The 21,148-nt window shown below is 37.5% G+C and overlaps 2 protein-coding genes across 3 annotated transcripts in view; both read right to left on the reverse strand.

Annotated features, from left to right (window-relative positions):
• dmrt3a (doublesex and mab-3 related transcription factor 3a) lies at positions 1–3,862 on the reverse strand. Its single transcript, XM_067440073.1, has 2 exons — positions 2,956–3,862; positions 1–1,267 (listed from the first exon to the last, which is right to left on the reverse strand). Exons 1-2 carry the CDS (start codon positions 3,338–3,340, stop codon positions 300–302), a joined length of 1,353 nt encoding a protein of 450 aa, XP_067296174.1. The 5' UTR covers positions 3,341–3,862; the 3' UTR covers positions 1–299.
• Positions 3,863–12,107: 8,245 nt separating this feature from the next.
• Positions 12,108–21,148, reverse strand: part of dmrt1 (doublesex and mab-3 related transcription factor 1) — a 52,075-nt gene continuing 43,034 nt past the window's right edge. The window contains exon 5 of one of the 2 annotated variants that reach the window (XM_067438275.1): positions 12,108–13,538. In XM_067438275.1, coding sequence (XP_067294376.1) covers positions 13,405–13,538 — 134 coding nt within the window. In that variant the 3' untranslated portion in view covers positions 12,108–13,404. The remainder of the gene's footprint in view (positions 13,539–21,148) is intronic. The other variant, XR_010904348.1, reaches the window with a different exon arrangement.

Genomic DNA, 21,148 nt, shown 5'->3' on the forward strand with positions numbered 1-21,148 from the left:
CATTTCATGCAAAGTGGAAATGGAGATCACTGTGCTCAAATATATTAAGTTATTCTGACTTTTTGGTCAAATAATAGTACCTTAATGATTTCCTTCCCCCCAAAATTAAAGCTAATGTTCCACACATGATTAAGTTGGCACAACAACCTCAGATAGAAATACAATACTTCAAATAATGCACTGATTAACTTTTCATTGCGCTCCTAGACGAGCAGTGTCTCTTTTGTATCATTTCTTTTGAAATGCATTTCAGTGCTCGTTTCCCATCCTCCTAATGAAAGCGCTGGAGTGAGCAGAAGTTAGGAGGAAGTATTCAGGATCCTGGAGTCTGAGGAGTCAGATCTTTCATCATACTCCTCGTCTGCAGCGTACATGCTCTGTTTGGCGATGACAGGGCAGCTCTCCTCCTGGATGCTGATCCGATGCTCCTCGGTGGGTCTGCTGGTGAGGAGCGGTGAGCTGCGGATCACTCCAGCTGAAGGGCCTGAGAATGGCGGGATATACTGTGAGCGCAGCTGATACTGTTGCTGTAAAGTCATGGTATTCCACAGAGTCACATCGTTGTGCATGAAGGGCCCGGCTTGGCCACGGCTTAACGAATTCCTCAACAGGAGCGGGTATCGAGGCGGCTGTGGGAAGCCGTGCTGTAGCGGCATGCTAAGAGGGCCTGGTACTCCACCAGAAGGCTCTGAGGAGAAGCGCAGGGAATCGGGAACACGGAAGGCCGAACCGACCGACCACTTGGAAGACGAGACGGGATAAGAGCTTAGCGGGTGCTCAAAAAGGTGGCCGTTTGACGGGAGAACCAGGGCATCTGCGTTCTCAGACAGGATCTTCTCTGGTTTCATCGTGGAACGGCTGGACAGCAGGATCTCGATGGCTCCAACCAGGTCCCCACCGCAGCCTTTCAGTATGAGCTCCAGGACTGCTGGCTTGTGGGCTGGGAAGATCTTCTTCAGGACCTCCAGTGGAGGTCGGTTGGCCCTCAGACTGAAAGGCAGAGATACAGAGCCTGAGAGGCCTTCGATGAGGAGGTTGGGCTCAGGAGAGTATTTGGGGTTGTCAGCTTTGGGCTCCGGCTCAGTGCAGGATTTAGACAGGCTAAAGCGGGACTCCTCAAGCTGAGGGGTTGGGTCTGAGGTGTCAGGGGTGCAACACAAGTTAGGTTTAGACTCCTCAGGGGAGCTGGCTGGTTCTGGTTCTCTGTCGCTGGCACTGCCTCCGTTCTCTCCACCAGACTGCTCACCAGACAGATCCTCATTTAGGTCTGGAGAACACACGCACACAAGCATGGACTTCATGAACATACTGCATATCAAAAGATCTTAATACAGTGATGCTGACGCTACATTAAAATCATCGAGCTGCATTATGATTTAAAAAAATGAAATGATCATGAAACAGTCTGAAAGATTTAAATACATTTTAATTTAAATCTTTTATGGTCTGATAATTTACAGGCATTTCATACAGAATGACCGAAGTGGAAGCCGTCCAGCTTAAGGTCCGACTCACTATACACTTAAAAATAAAGGTTCTTAATTGGCATTAAGGGTTCCATTAAGAACATTTAACATTAATTAATTTTTCCCATTCCACAAAAGGTTCTTTAAAGTGGAAAAAGGTTATTCAAATCTTTAAAATGTTCTTTACACCTAAGAACTGTTCACTAAAATGTGATTGGGGGACTTAAAATGTTTTTTCTATGACATCTCTTTGGAAAAAAAAAAACCCTGAGAATCTTTATTTTTAAGAGTGGACCTAGTCAAACACTGTCCGATTCTGCAGACTATAAAGTGCAACATTCAGGTTATTGACCTGTCAGCACTCCTCTGATTTATAACGGGCGACTTTATTAACTGTTCACATAAAAACGCTGACGCGGTGGCACTGAGAAATCTAATGTCGATTCCACTTCACAGTTTTGAAAACGGATTACTTTAGAAACGTTTTACTTTCTTTAATTTGGACATCTTTGCATTTTCAGCTTGACCTCCCGATATGACCGACAGGGTCTGTCCTATTAGGTGATGTGCACACTGACAGTCAGAGAATGCAATCTTTCAAACTGTATAAGTTCATCAGCTCACATGTGTGGTTGTCTTAAATATTTACATTCAAATATAGATCATTTCTTGACTAGATAACTTTCAGGTTTGGGATGTAGACGAGCTATTTTTAATCTGACATGTAGCGCTCAATAAACGTGTTTGCGATGGTTAAAATATCAGGAACAACGCCATATAGGCTGTAAAACAAGAAAATGAATACCCTACACTGTAAAAAAAAAAAAAAAAAAAAAAATGACCTTTAGTAGTGCAATGGACTTTCGATGTTTAAGTTATTTCATCTTAAATTATGTTAAACTGACTTTAAAAAATGAGTTACATCTCGTATAACTAATAAAAAAGTTTAACATTTCTTAACTTATTTTGATGAATTAAAACAATGTGAAAACATATGTTTTCATAACTTATTGAACATATATTTTTTTTACAGTGTAACAATAGCCTACTTATTATGAGTTTTTTTTTTTTTCCGGGTCAGGAAAAAAGGCTTTAACTTCCAGGAAACAAAAATGCCCGCATTATGCTTTATCAGGTTGTCTCGATCAGTAAAATTGTTGCTGAGTGCAAAGATTATTTTTGTAAGATATTTGAGATAATTGTGTATGTAGCCATTGTTGCTAACAATAACGTGGCAATGTTAGGCCTGTTTAAAAAGTATTGTGGTTTTAACCCAATCGTGATCTCGTTTATTATATTTAGGCTATGCAAGCTTTTTATAATAATGTTTTAACAACAATAAAAAATTATAGGCAAATTGTAATTATTAAATTAAAAAGATTACCTACAATAACGTTTACAGCATGCAAAACGCTATTCGTTTCGCCTTCGGTGTTGCCAAAACCGGAGTAAAATGTCTACAACATTGAGTTATTATGTAAGCGGTTACCTTGCGGTGGTTTAGGGGTCACTGTCTCTGTGCTCCAGCGCAGGTCTATGTCGCTTGACCGTGGGTTGTTTGGGTTCTGCTCCCCGCTCCCCACCGTGATGCCAGGCAGCGCTCTCAGTGACTCCGGGATCAAACTCTCCAAACTCTCGTTCGCCTGCTGCCGCCTCAGCGCCACCTGAGCCGCCATGACCCGCTGTCGCTCGATTATTAGAATACATTTCTCGCAAGTGCAGTCCTTAAAACGGCAGTACCGCTTGTGCCCTTTCAGCCAGGAGAGCACCCCGTGGTTCCTGCAGCGGGCACATTTGGGGGTCCTCTGGAGGGGCGCTCTCGGCTGGGACACCGGGCCCCCCATGTAGAGGTAGGGCGATCCGTAGCCATTCATTTCTCAAGTCGTTTCCAGAGGTGCCAGAGGCGCAAGTGCATCAGATAAGCAGTAGAGGAAGAGTGCTGTCAAGTACAGTCAAGAGATCAAGCCCCTCTGCTGCTCGCTACACTCGTGATGAGAGGTGTTGACTCTTTAAGACGAGGATCCACCTTTCGCCCCGCAATAAAGAAGTGCATCAGGCAATCTGACACGCACTAACGAGTAACTTCTATTTCTCACATCACCGTCACGAGCAATTTCCAGCAGACACTGGATGGATGGAGGGAGGAAGTCTCGCTTTTCTCTAGTTACAACTCGAGTTTTGAGCAATATCTTGCCGATGTGCAACCTTTTAATACCAACAGCAAACGACCTTAGTGTTTTTAAGCAGCGTGGGAATTATTTCTGATCTGTTCAAACTTGGAGACCTCATAAGGAAGTCCATAAAATGTCTCAAAAGTTTGTAACCAATTTGGCTGCTCGAGCACTGGCTCGGATCTGTCCAAAGGATGACGCATAAATAACGCATATAGTCTACTGTTGTAAATTATTACTTTATTATTTACATAACACAAGAGGGCTATAGCCTACATATCCTACATCACAAACATGTTTCGCTTGAAAAGTAGTTGCCTCAGTCAGAATCAAATCGGCTGCATTAGACAAACTAACACATTTAACCAATAGACTATCGAAAGTTATTGACAGTAATTAATCCCAAAACGTCGACTCTCATAAAAGTAGCCTAATTGAATAATGCGCATTATTTTAAATCAAATCTATAAGTGAATTGTTATAAGCTACCCCTATAGTAAAACTGCGTAAAAAAACGAAAGGGAATTGAATAATAATAATCCACCGTTATTTGTACTGGTTGTTTAAAATCGGACCCACGGTGATTTTCAACATATGAGGCTCTTGGAGTGCAGTAATTTCAAAAATTAAGTGGGAATGTATAAAAGAATTCACATAACTGCTGTGCGCTTTTCATGAAAATCCTACAACCCCTTTGGTATTTAGTTTAACCGCACGCTGTGAATTCGAATTAAACACAAGCGACAATAATATAGTGGTTTGCATTTGAATGAGCTCTTAACTTATTCCCATGAAAAATGTTGAATAGTCCGACATGCATGCGAGTTAATTGGGCAATATAATTTGGATTTGTACCAAATGAGTTCTGGAAGGATCAGATGAAAAAAAAAAATGATTTCAATCAAGTGAACTATAGGCGATGTCATCTACATAAAACAGGCCTATTTTGTTTTGTGCACACAGTAAACATACACAGACTTTAAATGCAATTTGGAGCGCGATGTAGGGTGTAAATTGCAGCACACCTTTTTTTAAATGATGCCCATCGCTTTTAAAGTCCAGTGAAACTCAACACCGGGCACCCTCGAGTCCCGTTTCTGTTCCTAAATGGGTTTATTCAAGCACGTAATGGGATCCCGGCAGCACAACTTTGAGAACTGGGGGCCACGGTAAACTTCACCACATGAACTCCGTTTCCAGGGCTATTAAGCTTTTAATTGGAAAATAGCAGATGAAATTTCAAGGTGACGATAATGCAGCGTGCAGTCTGTGCATGGCGAGGGGAATTCACACTAAGGGGAGTGGGAGGACAACACAAATGCTAATACAATTATTTATGTTTTCTGTCACTGATTGACATCAAAGTGTATGGAAAATAAAAACGAGAACACGGCGAAAATGCACATTTGTTAACAACTATAATTTTTTTTTTTTTTTTTTTACAGTTTGATACATTTGTTTGCTTTTAAGATTTGAAGTAAGCAAAACAAACTAACCAACCAACCAGAAAATAAAGAAATAGATGGCTCCTTTGAATGTAATAAAAGAAAATGAATGAAACCAAAGCCATATTTAAAATACAGATTACAGATTTATTATTTTAAAATAATATAAATATACATGAAAAGAAAATCCAATATGTCTGTGTGCCTGTTCAGAACTTAATGATTAAATTGAATCAACGAAAGAGAATTCAGGGGAACACTTTATTTTACAGCGTCCTTGCATGTATTATTACTTAAATATATTATTATACTGTAACAATGACACCTTTAAATAAAGTATACACTCTAAAAAATGATGGGTTGTTTTAACCCAATGTTGGGTCAAATATGGACTAACCCAGCGATTGGGTTGTTCTAATCCTGCGGTTGGGTTAAATATTTGCTTAAGGCAACCCAACTGCTGGGTTAGTCCATATTTGACCCAACATTGGGTTGTTTTTTACTCAGAATTTTCTAGAGTGTAACCTAATTCACAGTAATGAGAGAATGTCACAGTAATGTTTTGGGTGTTCATTCATTTTGTGGTCATAAATGTATTTAAAGCATGGCTTAAATACCACTTATTCAAAGTGGAATTGTTTTTTTGTTTTTTTTTAAGTGTCCATTTTCAACAGAGAAAGATTATTACATTTTCTGTGGGTTAAGTGAACTAGCCGCACTAGACTGTGGTTTATCTATGTGGAGCTAAAACGTTTTTTATACTGAGCTGAAGGACTGAATAAAGCCAGTAAACGTCCCACGTCTAGATCCAAGAAACCATAAACTGATTATATGACACAGACTAAATCTCTACAGTCAACCACTCAGTGGGAGGTATACTTTCACTCCCTAATCATTTTAAATTTTACTTTATTAATTTAGAAAACACAGTTTCTAAACTCTCCAGTAACTTACAAATGATTTTAAGTATTATTGTTATATGTATAATAGATTAATCTTAAAAAAACAAAAAAACAATAACCTTCATGTCTCCATAGGCTACACACACAAAAGGTTACTTGTTATTTCTGCATGTAAGCAGTCTAATGTTTCAGTCAAGGAATACTGTCATTCATCTGTTTAATCTAAAAACGTGTATTTAATTACATTTAATTTAGTCTCTTTTTGTACTTTCTGTCAGGTTTGATTGAGGTTTATAGTGGTAATTATGTATAGACTCAACGTTGAGTGTGTGATCTGTCCACCGAGACCCCGATCGGCTTCTCTTTCACTGCGGCTCTGTGACAGGCAGCCAATAGTTTCAATGTTGTGAGTAATGATGGGACATCTGTCCAGTGAAATGTCTGGTTATTCCCTCTGTATGGACAGAGCCTCCAAGGGCACTCAAATCACTGAGACTCTGACAGGACCCAGACCTCCCCGCCACACCCTCTCCATCTCAACGTGAACAAAAGCAACTATTCTCTATAACCCACTCTAATGGAAATTAAAATATACAATTGAGTGCAATTGAAACTCTAAGTTTAATACAACAAATAAGTAATTGAAAAACTCGCTGACAGCTTCATATCCAATCAATTAGACTCATTATGGATTTCTTGCACAGTTAATGTATTCATTAAAAAAAAATTGTGCCTGGGGAAAAGGGTTTCATGTTCAGGCCATTACATTCACAGGTCAGGCGCTTGATCAGGTTATTGGCATAATTGGGCATGTACTATATTTAAAACAAAATAATCCTTTATTCTAAATAATAATTAATAAAATAATGTATTAACTAAAAATGGTTTATTCTTGTCACATTGACATGTTGGCAAATAATACAATTCTGCTTAGTTTACATACCCCTTGCAGAATATTTAAGATGTTATGTATTACTGTGACGTATATCCGAGTAAAACGGCTTGCGTCCCAGTAAACACGTCATCAGAGAAGAGATGTTGTTGCAGGAGTGAGGGGGGAACTTAGTGGAGGTACATTCAATTTAATCAAAATAATGACGTTCATGAATAAATAATTTATAATGCAATGTTCCATAAAAACATAAGAACTGCAATTTCATGGTGACTTTAATGCATCTTGTTGAGATCTCAAAATCATTCAGCCACTGTTGGAAAGAGGTTCAAACATAAAGAAGATGCCAGAAAACCAAATATTTTCCTGATGAACAGTGCAAAGGCACCGTAGTATTACTTTACCTGGTAACTGGTGGAACTAATTACTACTAAAATTTAGGTAGTAATATTACAGTTACCATCCAAAAAATGGTATTTATTTAGTTACTAGCTACTTTTTTGTCACAATCACTAATGATTTGAAATTTAAAAATCCAATCATCCCCATCAATTTTCATAATTGTTGTCATGAGTGAACAGAGGAACGTCACCAAGGCAGCTCGCTACTTCGTTGGAAGATGGAGACGCGCACATATAGTGGCTGGAAATACAGCCATTATTTTAATTTTGTAGGAAGAAAGGATGACAAAAGTATCAATGTCACATGTAATTTGTGCAGTGGTATTAAGACTAGTATTTTTAGGTCATTACTGTAAGTGAAACGTTCAAAGACCACATCCTATTACTCGTTGTTGATTAGATATATACATAGCATACTACTGTATAAACTTGTTTCATCATCAGATTAAATGTGCTGGTGCTTGTTGGCCTCTTTTTCGTTCTGCCAACATGTTTGGTTGGTTATCTGCTTAAGCCCTGTTGTAGATTTTACAACCAAGTTGTTTAAAAGAATCATGGCTTGTCATCAGTTTGAGCCAGCTGTAATCTTCATTTATCAGGAAATTTCATATAATCACAGGCTGCAAAAAGGACGCAGGTACCAATGTTTTAGGGTGTAAAGGAAAATGTAACTATTAGTAAAGCTAATTACTGTTGTCTAGGACTAATAAGTAAAATAATATACATTTTCAAAGGAGTTACTAGTAATGAGTAATATATCGATTTTTTGAGTTTTTAGAGTCATAACAAGCCCAATACTAATGGGCATATTAAAATTCAATAAAGTTTGAAATGGGTGATTTGTGTAAATTCAGTTATTATTTTGTCTTGTGGACTATACACTCACTGGTCACGACTTTGATAGTATCGGGTCAAACCCCCTTTTGCCTTCAGAACTGCCTTTATTTTTCGAGGCAGAGATCTGAGAAGGAGCTGGAAATATTCATAAGAGACTTCCATATTGACATGATAGCATCAGGCAGTTGCTGCAGATTTGTCCGCTGTACATCCATAATGTGAATCTCCCATTCCACCACATCCCAAAGGCCTGGAGTGAGCAAGGACTACAAGGCAGGATGGATCCATGTTTTCATGTTGTTTATACACCAAATTCTGACCCTACATCTGAATGTTGCAGCAGAATTTGAGACTTATCAGACCAGGCAAAAAAAAAAAAATCCCTTCTAAAGTCTTCTAAACCGATTTTGCGAGGAAATAGCATATTTAATGAATTGACTGCCTAAACTTTAACATGTTTTACACTAAACAATACTTTCGTTGGTAAGACTACATGTAGATTTTACCATGATAAAAATGTATTTAAGGTTTTACCAATTATAATAAGACTTGAATTTAAATAAATATGGCTGTCATGCTGATATAATGCATTTTAATGAATAAAGACAAAATGAATAAATTATTAATAATTATAATTGTATTATACTGTTGTTTAAGGAAGAAAAAATGTAATGATTTATGACTGCTGTGTATGACTGATATAACGATATGCTTATTAAAAATGAAGGTAAACTATAAAAAAATATGAATAAATAAATGTATTCTTTCTATGGCTTCCAGATTTCAACAATTAAATTACAATTAATATTTTAGTGACTATATTACTGCTATGTATGCCCAATAAAGCTATTATTTAATGAACAAACTTAATTCTAATCTGTTTTGAGCTGACAGAAAGACAACAGTAACTCCTTCATTACAACCAAGGGGCCTGCAGAAGAGCATCTCTGAACAAGACACACATCGAACCTTGAAGCAGGTGAGCTACAGCAACAGAACAACACACCAGATATACAGAGCATTATTCACAAACCAAACACGCTAATCCACAATAAACTGTGAGTAACGTAAACTGTAACTGACTGTCATAAAACTCTGAACGTTGACGACACTGCCATTATATTTTGAGGTGTCTCGTGATCCAAGTTAGCCGTTACATTTTCTCCCACAGACCCTTGCATCTCCTCATAAGACCATCTCTGCTGCATGCCTAAATGCTTTGAGTTGCTGGCAGATATTTGATATTAGATATTTGCATCTGTGTATATATGTAAACATCTTGTATTTGAAGTAGCTTATTCAGGATCATACTAAATAATACAAATAATTGTTTTAAAATTTTAACATCTCCCACTTTGGAAATCATGGAGGGTTTTGAAATTGTCATCGTAGGTGCATGTCCACTGTGAGAGACGTAATCCAGAAATCACAATATCTGATTTTTAACTATTTATTTGTATGATACAGCTGCAAATAAGTTTTTGAACACCTGTCTTTTAGCTAGAATTCTGACCCTCAAAGACCTGTTAGTCTGCCTCTAAAATGTCCACCTCCACTCCATTTATTATCCTAAATTAGATGCACCTGTTTGAGGTCGTTAGCTGCATGAAGACACCTTTCCATCCCATACAATCAGTAAGAATCCAACTACTAACATGTCCAAGACCAAAGAGCTGTCCAAAGACACTAGAGACAAAATTGTACACCTCCACGAGGCTGGAAAGGGCTATGGGGAAATTGCCAAGAAGCTTGGTGAAAAAAGGTCCACTGTCGGAGCAATCATTAGAAAATGGAAGAAGCTAAATATGACTTTCAATCTCCCTCGGACTGGGGCTCCATGCAAAATCTCACCTCGTGGGGTCTCAATGATCCTAAGAAAGGTGAGAAATCAGCCCAGAACTACACAGGAGGAGCTGGTCAATGACCTGAAGAGCTGAGACCACCATTTCCAAGTTTAATATTGGTAATACACTAAGACGTCATGGTTTGAAATCATGCATGGCACGGAAGGTTCCCCTGTTTGAACCAGCACATGTCCGGGCCCGTCTTAAGCTTGCCAATGACCATTTTGATGAGTCATGGGAGAAAGTCATGTGGTCAGATGAGACCAAAATATAACTTTTTGGTCTTAATTCCACTAAACGTGTTTGGAGGAAGAATGATGAGTACAATCCCAAGAACACCATCCCTACTGTGAAGCATGGGGGTGGTAGCATCATGCTTTGGGGGTGTTTTTCTGCACTTGGGACAGGGCGACTGCACTGTATTACGGAGAGGATGACCGGGGCCATGTATTGCGAGATTTTGGGGAACAACCTCCTTCCCGCAGTTAGAGCATTGACGATGGGTCGAGGCTGGGTCTTCCAACATGACTATGACCCGAAGCACACAGCCAGGATAACCAAGGAGTGGCTCTGTAAGAAGCATATCAAGGTTCTGGCATGGCCTAGCCAGTCTTCAGACCTAAACCCAATAGAGAATATTTGGAGGGAGCTCAAACTGCGTGTTTCTCAGCGACAGGCCAGAAACCTGACTGATCTAGAGAAGATCTGTGTGGAGGAGTGGGCCAAAATCCCTCCTGCAGTATGTGCAAAGCTGGTGAAAAACTACAGGAAACGTTTGACCTCTGTAATTGCTATTAACATTGATTTTCTCAGGTGTTCAAATACTTATTTGCAGTTGTATCATACAAATAAATAGTTAAAAAAAAAAAAAAAAAAAAAAAAAATTCATACATTGCATTGTTTTCAGGATTTTTTGTTGTTGTTGATTATGTCTCTCACAGTGGACAGGCACCTACGATGACAATTTCAGATCCCTCCATGATTTCAAAGTGGGAGAACTTGCAAAATAGCAGGGTGTTCAAATACTTCTTTTCCTCACTGTATAATACATAACATCTTGCGCATATATATATATATATATATATATATATATATATATATATATATATATATATATATATATATATATATATATATATATATATATATATATAAAAAATGTAAAATTGAGCAGAGCTTTATGTAACCAGTATAAACAGGTTGTTCTATGTCAAGTGCAAAGCAAGAATACTAATATTTGATTTTGTATTTTAATTTTGATCTGTAACTGTAATAATTATATGGAATATTTTAACAACAATCTGCATGTTCTTCATACATTACACTGTCAGGTTTTTATTCTCTCACTTTCAGTAATCTTCTTTAATATCTTTAAAGACCCATCAAAATAAAATGCATTCAATTCAAATAAATGTATTATTACAGATTAAACTGGGGCTTGTTTCAGACCGTACTGTCATCAAACACTTTTATGATGACCTCTTCCTCTCTTAAATCCAAAAGCCTTGACTTAAGAAAATGCAGCTCTAGCACCTGTCCCCCCCTCTACAGTATGCACTGAGACTTTGGGACAGGGGCGGCTTTATCTTTCATGGAGCCGGTGTGATTGATGGCACAATAGCAGCTCAAGGAAAACAAATCCACAGACACTTTTCAGTCTGTCGCTGGAACACAAACCTGGAGCAGCAACAGAAGGACACGGCGGCACGCCGGAGCCCAGCGCTGACAGCCTATGATAAAGCGGCCTTTCTTAACTAAACTCGTAAAGCACGGGACAATAAAACTCAATCTTCTGTAAAATCCAATTAAGTCATTATCTGACTGATTGTATCTTTAATTGAAAACAGAAGTGACAGTAAATTTCTGTGATATATCAGGATCAATCGATACTGCTGTACAATCTGCTCTCCAGAAGTGATTTATAATGCCAAAGCCATATAGGTAACTCCACATTCTTCTCACTAAAACCACTGGGGGATGAAATTAAGAGTAAGTGCATTTAATAAAAAAAACAAGATGGTCAGGTTATTGATTACAGCAGATGGGGCAGAATCAAATGAATGTTTTGAGGGTGCAGAGCAAAGAAAATACAAGTAATTTTCATTTCAGGTTTTATATCGAGCTCCCAACAGTCAAAAGCCTTGTGAAGCCCAGTCATCAATAATGATTTTATTTCCACTGAACATGAGAGCATATAAACACACAACGATTGCAAATTAGCATTTGCATTGCTTTATAATCATAACACTAATAAAAATATTTGTAACATCATGGTGTCAGAGGACAAGAGCACATCCACACCACCAGCAAAATACAGTGGGTAAATTTACTTGTCAGGAAAACAAATTAACAAATGAATCAAACTGTGAACTGTTAGTCTAACAAAATGGTTCAAAAATCACAAAAAGGAAATGCATAAAGGTAATTACATTTTACATTCATTTTTAGAAAAAAATCTAATCAAATTAATTTACATCTCTTATCTATTAATATTGAGTTGTACACAAGTAAATGAGATATACTGATTGTCAAAGCATATTAAAGGGCCAGCCACCATAATAAAAAAGTAAAAAAATCAGATTAAACAACATATGGCTCGTTTTAATCAGATCAAGATACTGGAAAAAATTACATCATTTATAGTTAAATGTACTGTCATAACAAACGTCTTTAACAAACAGAGCCTAAAAGGAAAGGGACAGTTTTGTGTCCCTCTTCTCCTCTGTTTGTGACTAGACTGAGGACACTATCTGTGCCAAGACCATTAAAATCAAGGGCAGAGCTTCACATTATACAAAGAAAGCTCAGAAGAGCATTGCACATTAGCTGGATCATGCACAGGAACAGGGTTGATGCAAATCATCAAAAGTTAAATGATGTCCTTTAGTGATGGCCATAAATAAACAAGCCGTTCGCTGTGAGATTGAAGCATAATTTAATAGTATCTCTTCTGACCCAACTGTCCCACACAACACTACGGAGACGCCGGAGAAGCCCTCATATAGTCTGCAGCATGAAGGTCATGGAAAGGATGTTAGATTAGCCCAATGACAGCAATATTGAGCATGAACCAATATGTGACAATAAATTGCTCTGCTCTGTCATTTCTTTGAATAGCGTTCTGCTAGAAAGTGAAAGTGAATCATTTAAGTCTTTAAAAACTGCAGCATCAGAGTGAACAAACTGAAGCTATCGAACTTTATGAAACATAGTAAAAGGGGATTTCTGATCATCTCTGAGAACCCGATTAATACAAAACCAATGTCTATAAAAATCTTAAAAGTTAAACAACACTACATTGATCAACCTGATCAGTATTAACAACAAAATGTTGAACAATAAGGTAGGATTTGGTTACAGAATCATTACATTTTTAGTTGAAAGTTACAGAAATAACTCAAATGACAAAGGAAAAAAATCAAGTTGTTGGTGCAGGTGAGGGTGTTTTATTTGGTTGCCCCATCTATGACGGAGTCGACGGAGAAGGTTCCAGACTCTGAGCTGCTCTCACACTCCAGCCTGTTCTCAGTGTTGATCATTGAGCTGATGGACACTGAGTCTTGAGCTCCGTTGGAGTAAGCTGAAATAGGATGCATCATCACATCACATTAACTATTTTTGTGCAAAGACCATTTGTGCCAGAGAATAATCTGGTTATGGCGTCTGTGATAAACGACACCTGAAGCATGCATGTAACACAAGCTTTTTGGTTCCTGAAATTCTTTCACGTATAACAACATGTACAGTGCAATAGTGCCAAAAAGTAACCTTAAGCCACACTTGAAGATGTCTGAATGTATTTGCACTAGAAACAAATTGTCAAGCAAGAGGCATTTATCAGAAATAACCATAAACTTAAAAAGTACATACCTGTAGTTAGGTTATCTGTGTGAACGTAAGGGCAAATGATTGAAATGTTTGGGGGTCGGTAAGTTTTTAAAGGCTTTTTTTAATTAATTTATATTTTAAGTCTTTTTATTTTATTTTATTTTTACAGTGTAAGTGTAATTTAAGTGTCCGGTTAAGTGTTTTGGAGGCAACTGTATTTAAAATCCAATTAACTTAAACGTTACCATATTGATTTTTACCAAAACAAATCTGAGTGCAAACAATGGTGTAGAAGTATTTCTGATCTAGAGATTATCAATTCCTCTAGTCAAAACAAACAGCATGAATTTATGAGCAGTGCGGTCAGCTCTCAACATTACAACAAAGTAAAGACAGTGGTGCCTTTTGTGAATCTCACACTGCAGCAAGTTCTGGCTACTTTGGCAAACTCACTCAAGCTGAAGATACGCGTATTGAACCAGTCAGACTGCTGAGTGCAGGATGAGTCTGTACTGTGCTGACTTTCTCCAGTCTCAGTGTGTAGTAGGGGTTGAACGATATCAGATTTTTTTAAAATGATGACATCGTTAATAAACAAATAAGTCTGAACCTTGAGATGAAACGTGGGTTGCCTTGTGCACAGCTATGGCATATGACACAGGCTCTTACATAACAGCTTATTTTTCTCAGTTATTTTATTTTTGTGTCATATTACTTAATCAGATACAGCTAAAGTAGCACAGTAAAGATATGAATGCATTAGTGAGAGAGTGATTGTGTGTGAATTAACTCCACCTGACAGCGTCTCTCCACTAATAGTGAAGCTGTGGGTTTTAGTTACTAAGAAATATATGCTACAACTTTTCAGTTTCTAAGCTATATTTTATTGATAAATCACACAACAGTAGGCCTGTCGCGATAGTCGATAAATCAATTAATCGCACGATAAAATAAAAAAAAGAGCGCAATAATTTTTCCGGCCGCGATAATTGCAATTTGCTTGCTTTATGTTTTCCTCGTCTCTCTCGTTGACTGCGTGCCTCGTCCGTTTGGGGAGTTGTTTATACTTGACACGCAGACCGGGTGCGGCGTGATGAGACCATAGATATCCATAATAAAGGCTAGATGTCTTACGGCGGAGTCAGCATCGTCATCACCGGTGGCCATCTTGTCACAGGCAAGCTTTCTGTCGGGCTCTGTGAAACCTGATGTAAGATGAGTGATCTGTACGAGCATAAATACTTGTCTCTCGCTGAAATCTTGATGGATTTACAAATGGTTTGGTTTCTTACAAACGTTATTAACATGGCTACAAATTTGGGTGCTTTAACACGTTGAAATTGCAGCTTTTTGTTTAGATAAACGACTTAATCGTGCAGCTTGTGTATCAAGGCTATTACTTACATGCACGTTATCAAGGCTGAGACCACAATCGAGCTGTTCAATTATATAGGTTTTATTGACACCAATAATGATTTTATGAATAATAATAAGTTTCAAAAATGAAACTTAGTTTGCATGGTTTTTTTTAGTAATTATTTTTTTAAATACGAATTATTTTATTATAATAGTGATATTCTTATTATAAAAGTATATATATATATATATATATATATATATATATATATATATATATATATATATATATATATAATTAATTAATTTCTCATGTTGCACTGTCAGAAAAAAAAGTACAGTTCTGTCACTGGGGCGGTACTCTAAGGTACAAACCAAAAAGGTACTAATATGTACCTTTAAGGTACTACTATGTTCCTTTAAGGTACTAATATGCACTCTTAAAGAACTGATATGTACCTTTTAAGGTATTAATATGTAACATTTAGCGGTTAGTAAGTTACAAAGATGTACCTTTTCACTTTTGTACCTTAGGGTACCGCCCCAGTGACAGAAATGTACCTTTTTTTCTGAGAGTGTGCCATTCGGTACACAGTTTTAGTAGCCTATATATTGATTTAACATAAATACCTTTTTTATTGCACCTGTCTGTTCTGTTCAATGTTACTTTCATATTGAAGTCGATGGTTATAATTATTCATAAATGTGTAGTGTCATAACTACATCTCTGACGTTTATAACAAACTAAACAGTTTGGAAATCGGTTGAAAATTGAGCAAGTTATGGCTATTTAAAAGTACATGCACCATTAAAACACACTGTTACGAGTGAGCGAGCTGCCTGTGAAAAGATGGCCGCAAGTTGCGGACGGGGACCTCCATTGGCCAACAGCGCACACGAGACATCTAGCCTTTATTATGGATATCTATGGATGAGACCTCATTCACTGCCAGCAGAATCGTCTGAAACTCATGGCTCTTCGGTTGCGGAGCCACACGCAAAGTTACGAAATTTGACGTGCACAACGCCAAGCGAAATGGGGTCTCGCGCACTCGACGTCATTTTTGCCGCGCGCACCCGCACGTTCGAGCGGACACGTCGTTATAAACGAGGCCTAAAGCTACACTGAAGTTTGATAAACGCAAGTTAATTCTTCAGTTCAATCTATGTGGTCTAAACAAGCACATAAGTTCCTGTAGAGATAGCAATACACATTCTCCTTTTTTGCCAAATAAATGAAAAGCATGTCATCAATGTCTTCTCTCTTGCTGTATCAAAATATCACTTTCCTCAGAGATGGTCAAGTTCAGTTTGTGCATGATTAGGCTATGATATAACAAAAAAAAATAATACTGTATCCTAAATTGTGGATAATTAATATATCACATGCTGAAGTACATTTCTGGATTAAAAGAAAAAAAAACAACAAGAAACGTACAGAATGGAAAACCATGAGCCTAAAACCTTGATACGAGCCGAACCGTGTGTTTTGTGAACCGTGCCGCCCCTAATATGCTCCTAAAACACAATCATCTGCTGCAGTTTTAATCCATTTTATTTATTGTTTTTGGTACTTATTTAAATGCATTTTTTAAACAGACTGAGACTTCATGCTTTTATAGTTTTTGGTTGTTTTGTTCATTTATTGTGGTTATTTAAAATGTTTTCCATTTTTAGTGATAAATAGTCTTTAGAAATTAAAGTTTGTTGATCTTTGAAAAAGTGTACCTGCATTTTTATGCCATTATCATTATTTTAGATGAAAATGGTCTCAGAATGACAATATTATCGTTTATCACAATAATTTCTTGGATAATTTATCGTCCAGCAAAATCTGTTATCGTGACAGGCCTAGCTATGACCCTGTTTAGTTTTTACGCTCATTTGAGGTTTTTTTTTACTTTTGGCAAATATTAAGAGATGGAAACGGCAAGTAAATTCTGATGTAGAGAACATTAAACCCATGTGACTAAATAGTCTGATTCGCTGATTATTTATGTTTTGTTTACTAACAACACCATTGTCATCTGCTAGAACAAAATACACCTAATTTGCACATTTGGATGGAAACAAAGCTATTGTTGACAATACATCTCTGTGTTTCTGAATGATTTTGTGTACGTTACAATGCTGCAGCACAGAAAGGCTAATAACTCGCGGATACAATATAAGCTGTTTAAAATGTGCATTCAACCGATACATTTTGAGCACCCAGATGTTATAATCAAACATATGTTGAGAAATGCTCTTGGAGTATGCATTTATTTATCATTTTAACTTTTTGGAAACAGAGAGTAAATGTGGACTTCAAAGATTTCTTATCCTAGTCGATGTCAAGATTAAAGCGTCATGCAGAGCATTAAAGCCGACTAAAACTAAAATAGCATCATGATACTAATATTAAGACTGTCTAAAAAGTACCTTTAGAATCACATGGTCTGTTTAACATTCAAATAAACCCTGACAGTTATTGTTACATTTTTAACCCAAATCATCTGCTTAAATAAATTACTATGTAAATGTAAAATTGAAACACTAGCAGCTCAAATGTTATAGTTCCCTATAAAAATGGATGGTAGTTTGTGCATCGAGCCAGGTCAGCTCTCATCTCAATGTGCATATGAAGCTAATACATTACAGTCTCTAGCGGTGCTATCAAAGTTACGAGTGTCGGGAGGGGCAACGCACACAAATCCTGTTCATCTGCTTTCCTGACCTTCATAACCCGAGAAAAGGAGCATAAAGGCTCTTACTGTGCCTCTCATCCCTTCTTGCCCTCCCTCTTTTTCATCTGCCTCTCCTCCTCTGCGCTGCTCTGGCGTGGAGGTAATTAAGGGGCGCTGGCGAAAAGGAGTAATTTTTCTCCTCATTAACTTCCTGATTGGTTTCAGGCTACAAAACTTTGCGCTCCGCCTGCAGTTTGTCACCAATTCCAAACTGGCCAATCGTTAATACTAATGTTTGTGTAGCTAAACTGCACCGGCGCTCTCTGTACAACAATAATACACGAGTGAGGGTGAAAGAGGAGGGACTGGAATTAGCCGTGGCTGTGTTAATTCTGAGGGAGTTCATCAGGGGGAAATCTATGGTGTAATTAAAGGGAAGATCTCGCGGGTGAGTGGACAGGTCGTTTGTGGGGACGGTAAATCAGCTGTGGGGCTGTTCAGCGAGCGGACATGTTCTGTGTCATAGCTTCGTTGCCTTTGATTATCATTGCATTAGCTCTTAATATAGACCAATGTAAGAACGGCAATAAACACTGTAATACAGACAATCAGGCCGTTAAAATGCACAGATAAAACCTAAATAAGGAAATAAGTAAATTGAGTTTGATTACTTTTAATATACAGAACATCTTCACTACAGTGTTATGACTTTGAAGAAATATCTCGCAAAATAATTTACATTTTTGACACAAAATTTAACCTAGACTATCCTTTGGAGGGATTTACAGCTTTCACAAAGTTGCCAATCAAGAAGTTTCCTACACTCCGGCAATGACACAAGAATTACAAATTTTTTTTTTTAAATCACACGTGTCTATCAAGTGTAAAACAGTATTGAAACAGGAGAGGATTTAATTTCTGTGCACACAAAAAGAGCTTATTCTCCGATCTGAACTTTTGCCCTATTCACCCTTGTTTGGCTGACTATCTTAGATTTCCAAACTATTAAACAGTCTTTGTGTGGTTTCACAAAAGGAAGGTTTTTTTTTTTTTTTTTTTTTTTAGAAAAAGAGCATGAAAAGGGGAGGGGAAACAGTGAAAGAAGCTCAATCATTTCTGGCAGTTTGGAATAGGTGAACAAAAGCCCAGATGTGAGAGAAGATGGTAATTCAGGGTTGATCTATTGTGGATAAGCTTTTTTTCTCTGCAACTCATATACTGCCAGCACTGGGCCATGAGGGTCCATAATGCCTTCACTTAGATAAACACACAGAGTTGCACAGAGATAAAGCACACGAGCAGGGACACACACACACATTTACATGCTCAAACGTGTATACAGATGCACTCATACACGTGCTTACAACGATTCAAATTATGAATAAATGTTCAGTGTATCAGTCTAAAACTGATTGTTAAGATGTGCACAACATATTGTACCATATTGATTATAGGCTGATATTCAAGGTCGGTAGGTATTTGAAATTGTATTGCTATGTCAGCAGCTATGCTGAGATAGCAATACTTCTGTCAGAAGAGTTTTTTTAAAGTTCATTTTCTACCAATTACAACAACAAAAAAAAAAATGAAATTATACATTGTGTTTTAAATGTATATATGGAAACAATTATTTAATATTTTCTGGTAAGATCTTATTAAACAAGTCCTTAAAGGAACACTCCACCGGTTTTAATAATAGGGCTTATTCAACTTCTTTCCTACATTTAGATATGTGGGCAAATGCAGAATGTTTTAGTTTGGCAGGGTCGCCGCTAGTTTAGCTTAGCATAATGAATGGAATCCTATGTTGCCAGCTAGCTCTCCCGAGTAAAAGTGATCCAAAAAACCCCACCTAATTACTTCTTGTGGCCTGCATATTCACAACAACTACAAATAATGATGGAGATTAAGACTAGGCAATTTCCTAGGCAGATATTGACATGGGACTTTATTATGGGGAAGCACAGGTAAAGGTGGAAGTTGTGGGATTTCATGTGTTATATGATATCTCTGCGCCCAACTAGCAGTGCTTCGCCTGTGCTTCCCCATAATATAGTTCCAAGTCAATATCTGCCTAGGAAATCGCCGTGTCTTAATCTGCATTGCCAAAATGCATTTGCCCACATATCTAAATGTAGGAAAGATGTTGAATAAGCCCTATTTCTAAAAACGGTGAAGTGTTCCTTTAAGAGAACACTATGTAAAATCATGAATCAAAATATGAATAATTTAATGACTAGGGCTGTCAAAATTAACGTGTAAATAACGCGTTGACGCAAAAACATTTTAATGGCACTAATTTTATTAACGCGCGATTAACGCAGCCATAGACGTAAAGGATGCAGCAGCAAACATTAATAGGGAAAGAAAAGGGTTAACAATAACATTACTGTGAAAAAAGTGCAGTTACAGTTTACATAAGCTACCATATTTTCTGCTTAACTTTTATTAGACTCCAGGTCGAAAGAAAAGTGCGCTTTTTCACTGAGCACATTCTCTGCAGTCCGAGCGTGATGAACTGCAAGCTCCCTCTTGCTCATGTCTGAGGTAAATCATTAGCACCATCACCACTTACAGTACATGTGTTTTATTGAACTAAATACATAACAATTGGCTAAAACACGCAGGTTACTTTTCTGAACAAGAGTGCTCCCGAGTCTGTGTTCTTCACATTGTTCATGTGAATCGCGGTTCGGCGCGCACACACACACAAAATACTGCCAGTTCAATGGGAACGCGCAGCTCTTAAAGGGGCCGCACTATATCCTACTCGTGGAATATGGACCTCCTCCAGGTGTGGTTCTGGTGCGCTCTCGGGTTCGCATGACAGCTTTCACATTAGCAATTTTTCATACGAACTGTGCCCTGTTCAGAATTAAACTGCCAGTGTAATAACTCTTTATTTATATTCTTAAAATGAGAGAAATAACTGCTAATTCTGAATTTTTAGCTAAGGCTTAAGAGACATGAACTAGTTCTTTGAAAAACATCTGTGATCTTTGATACATGTCTAGTCTTCATGCTCTGATTATGGTTAAATACATAAAGAATGCATATTTGTCCATACCCATGTTGATTTGTGTATTAAAAACATATTAATTTTAGGTACATTTAGAACTGATAAAAATGTGCGATTGATCACAAGTTAACTCATGACAAATGCGATTAATCACGATTAAATATTTTAACCAATTGACAGCCCTAATAATGACACATGCAAGTGCCTCGATACCAATTTTGGCAACATGGTGTTAAATTATATAGTAGCCATTCTAAACTATAACCTACAATTTTCACTGGTTTCAAAACACACTCTACGCTAGATATTAGACCTTTATCT

This window comes from Pseudorasbora parva, chromosome 3, assembly GCF_024679245.1.
Source record: "Pseudorasbora parva isolate DD20220531a chromosome 3, ASM2467924v1, whole genome shotgun sequence".
Lineage (NCBI taxonomy): Eukaryota > Metazoa > Chordata > Actinopteri > Cypriniformes > Gobionidae > Pseudorasbora > Pseudorasbora parva.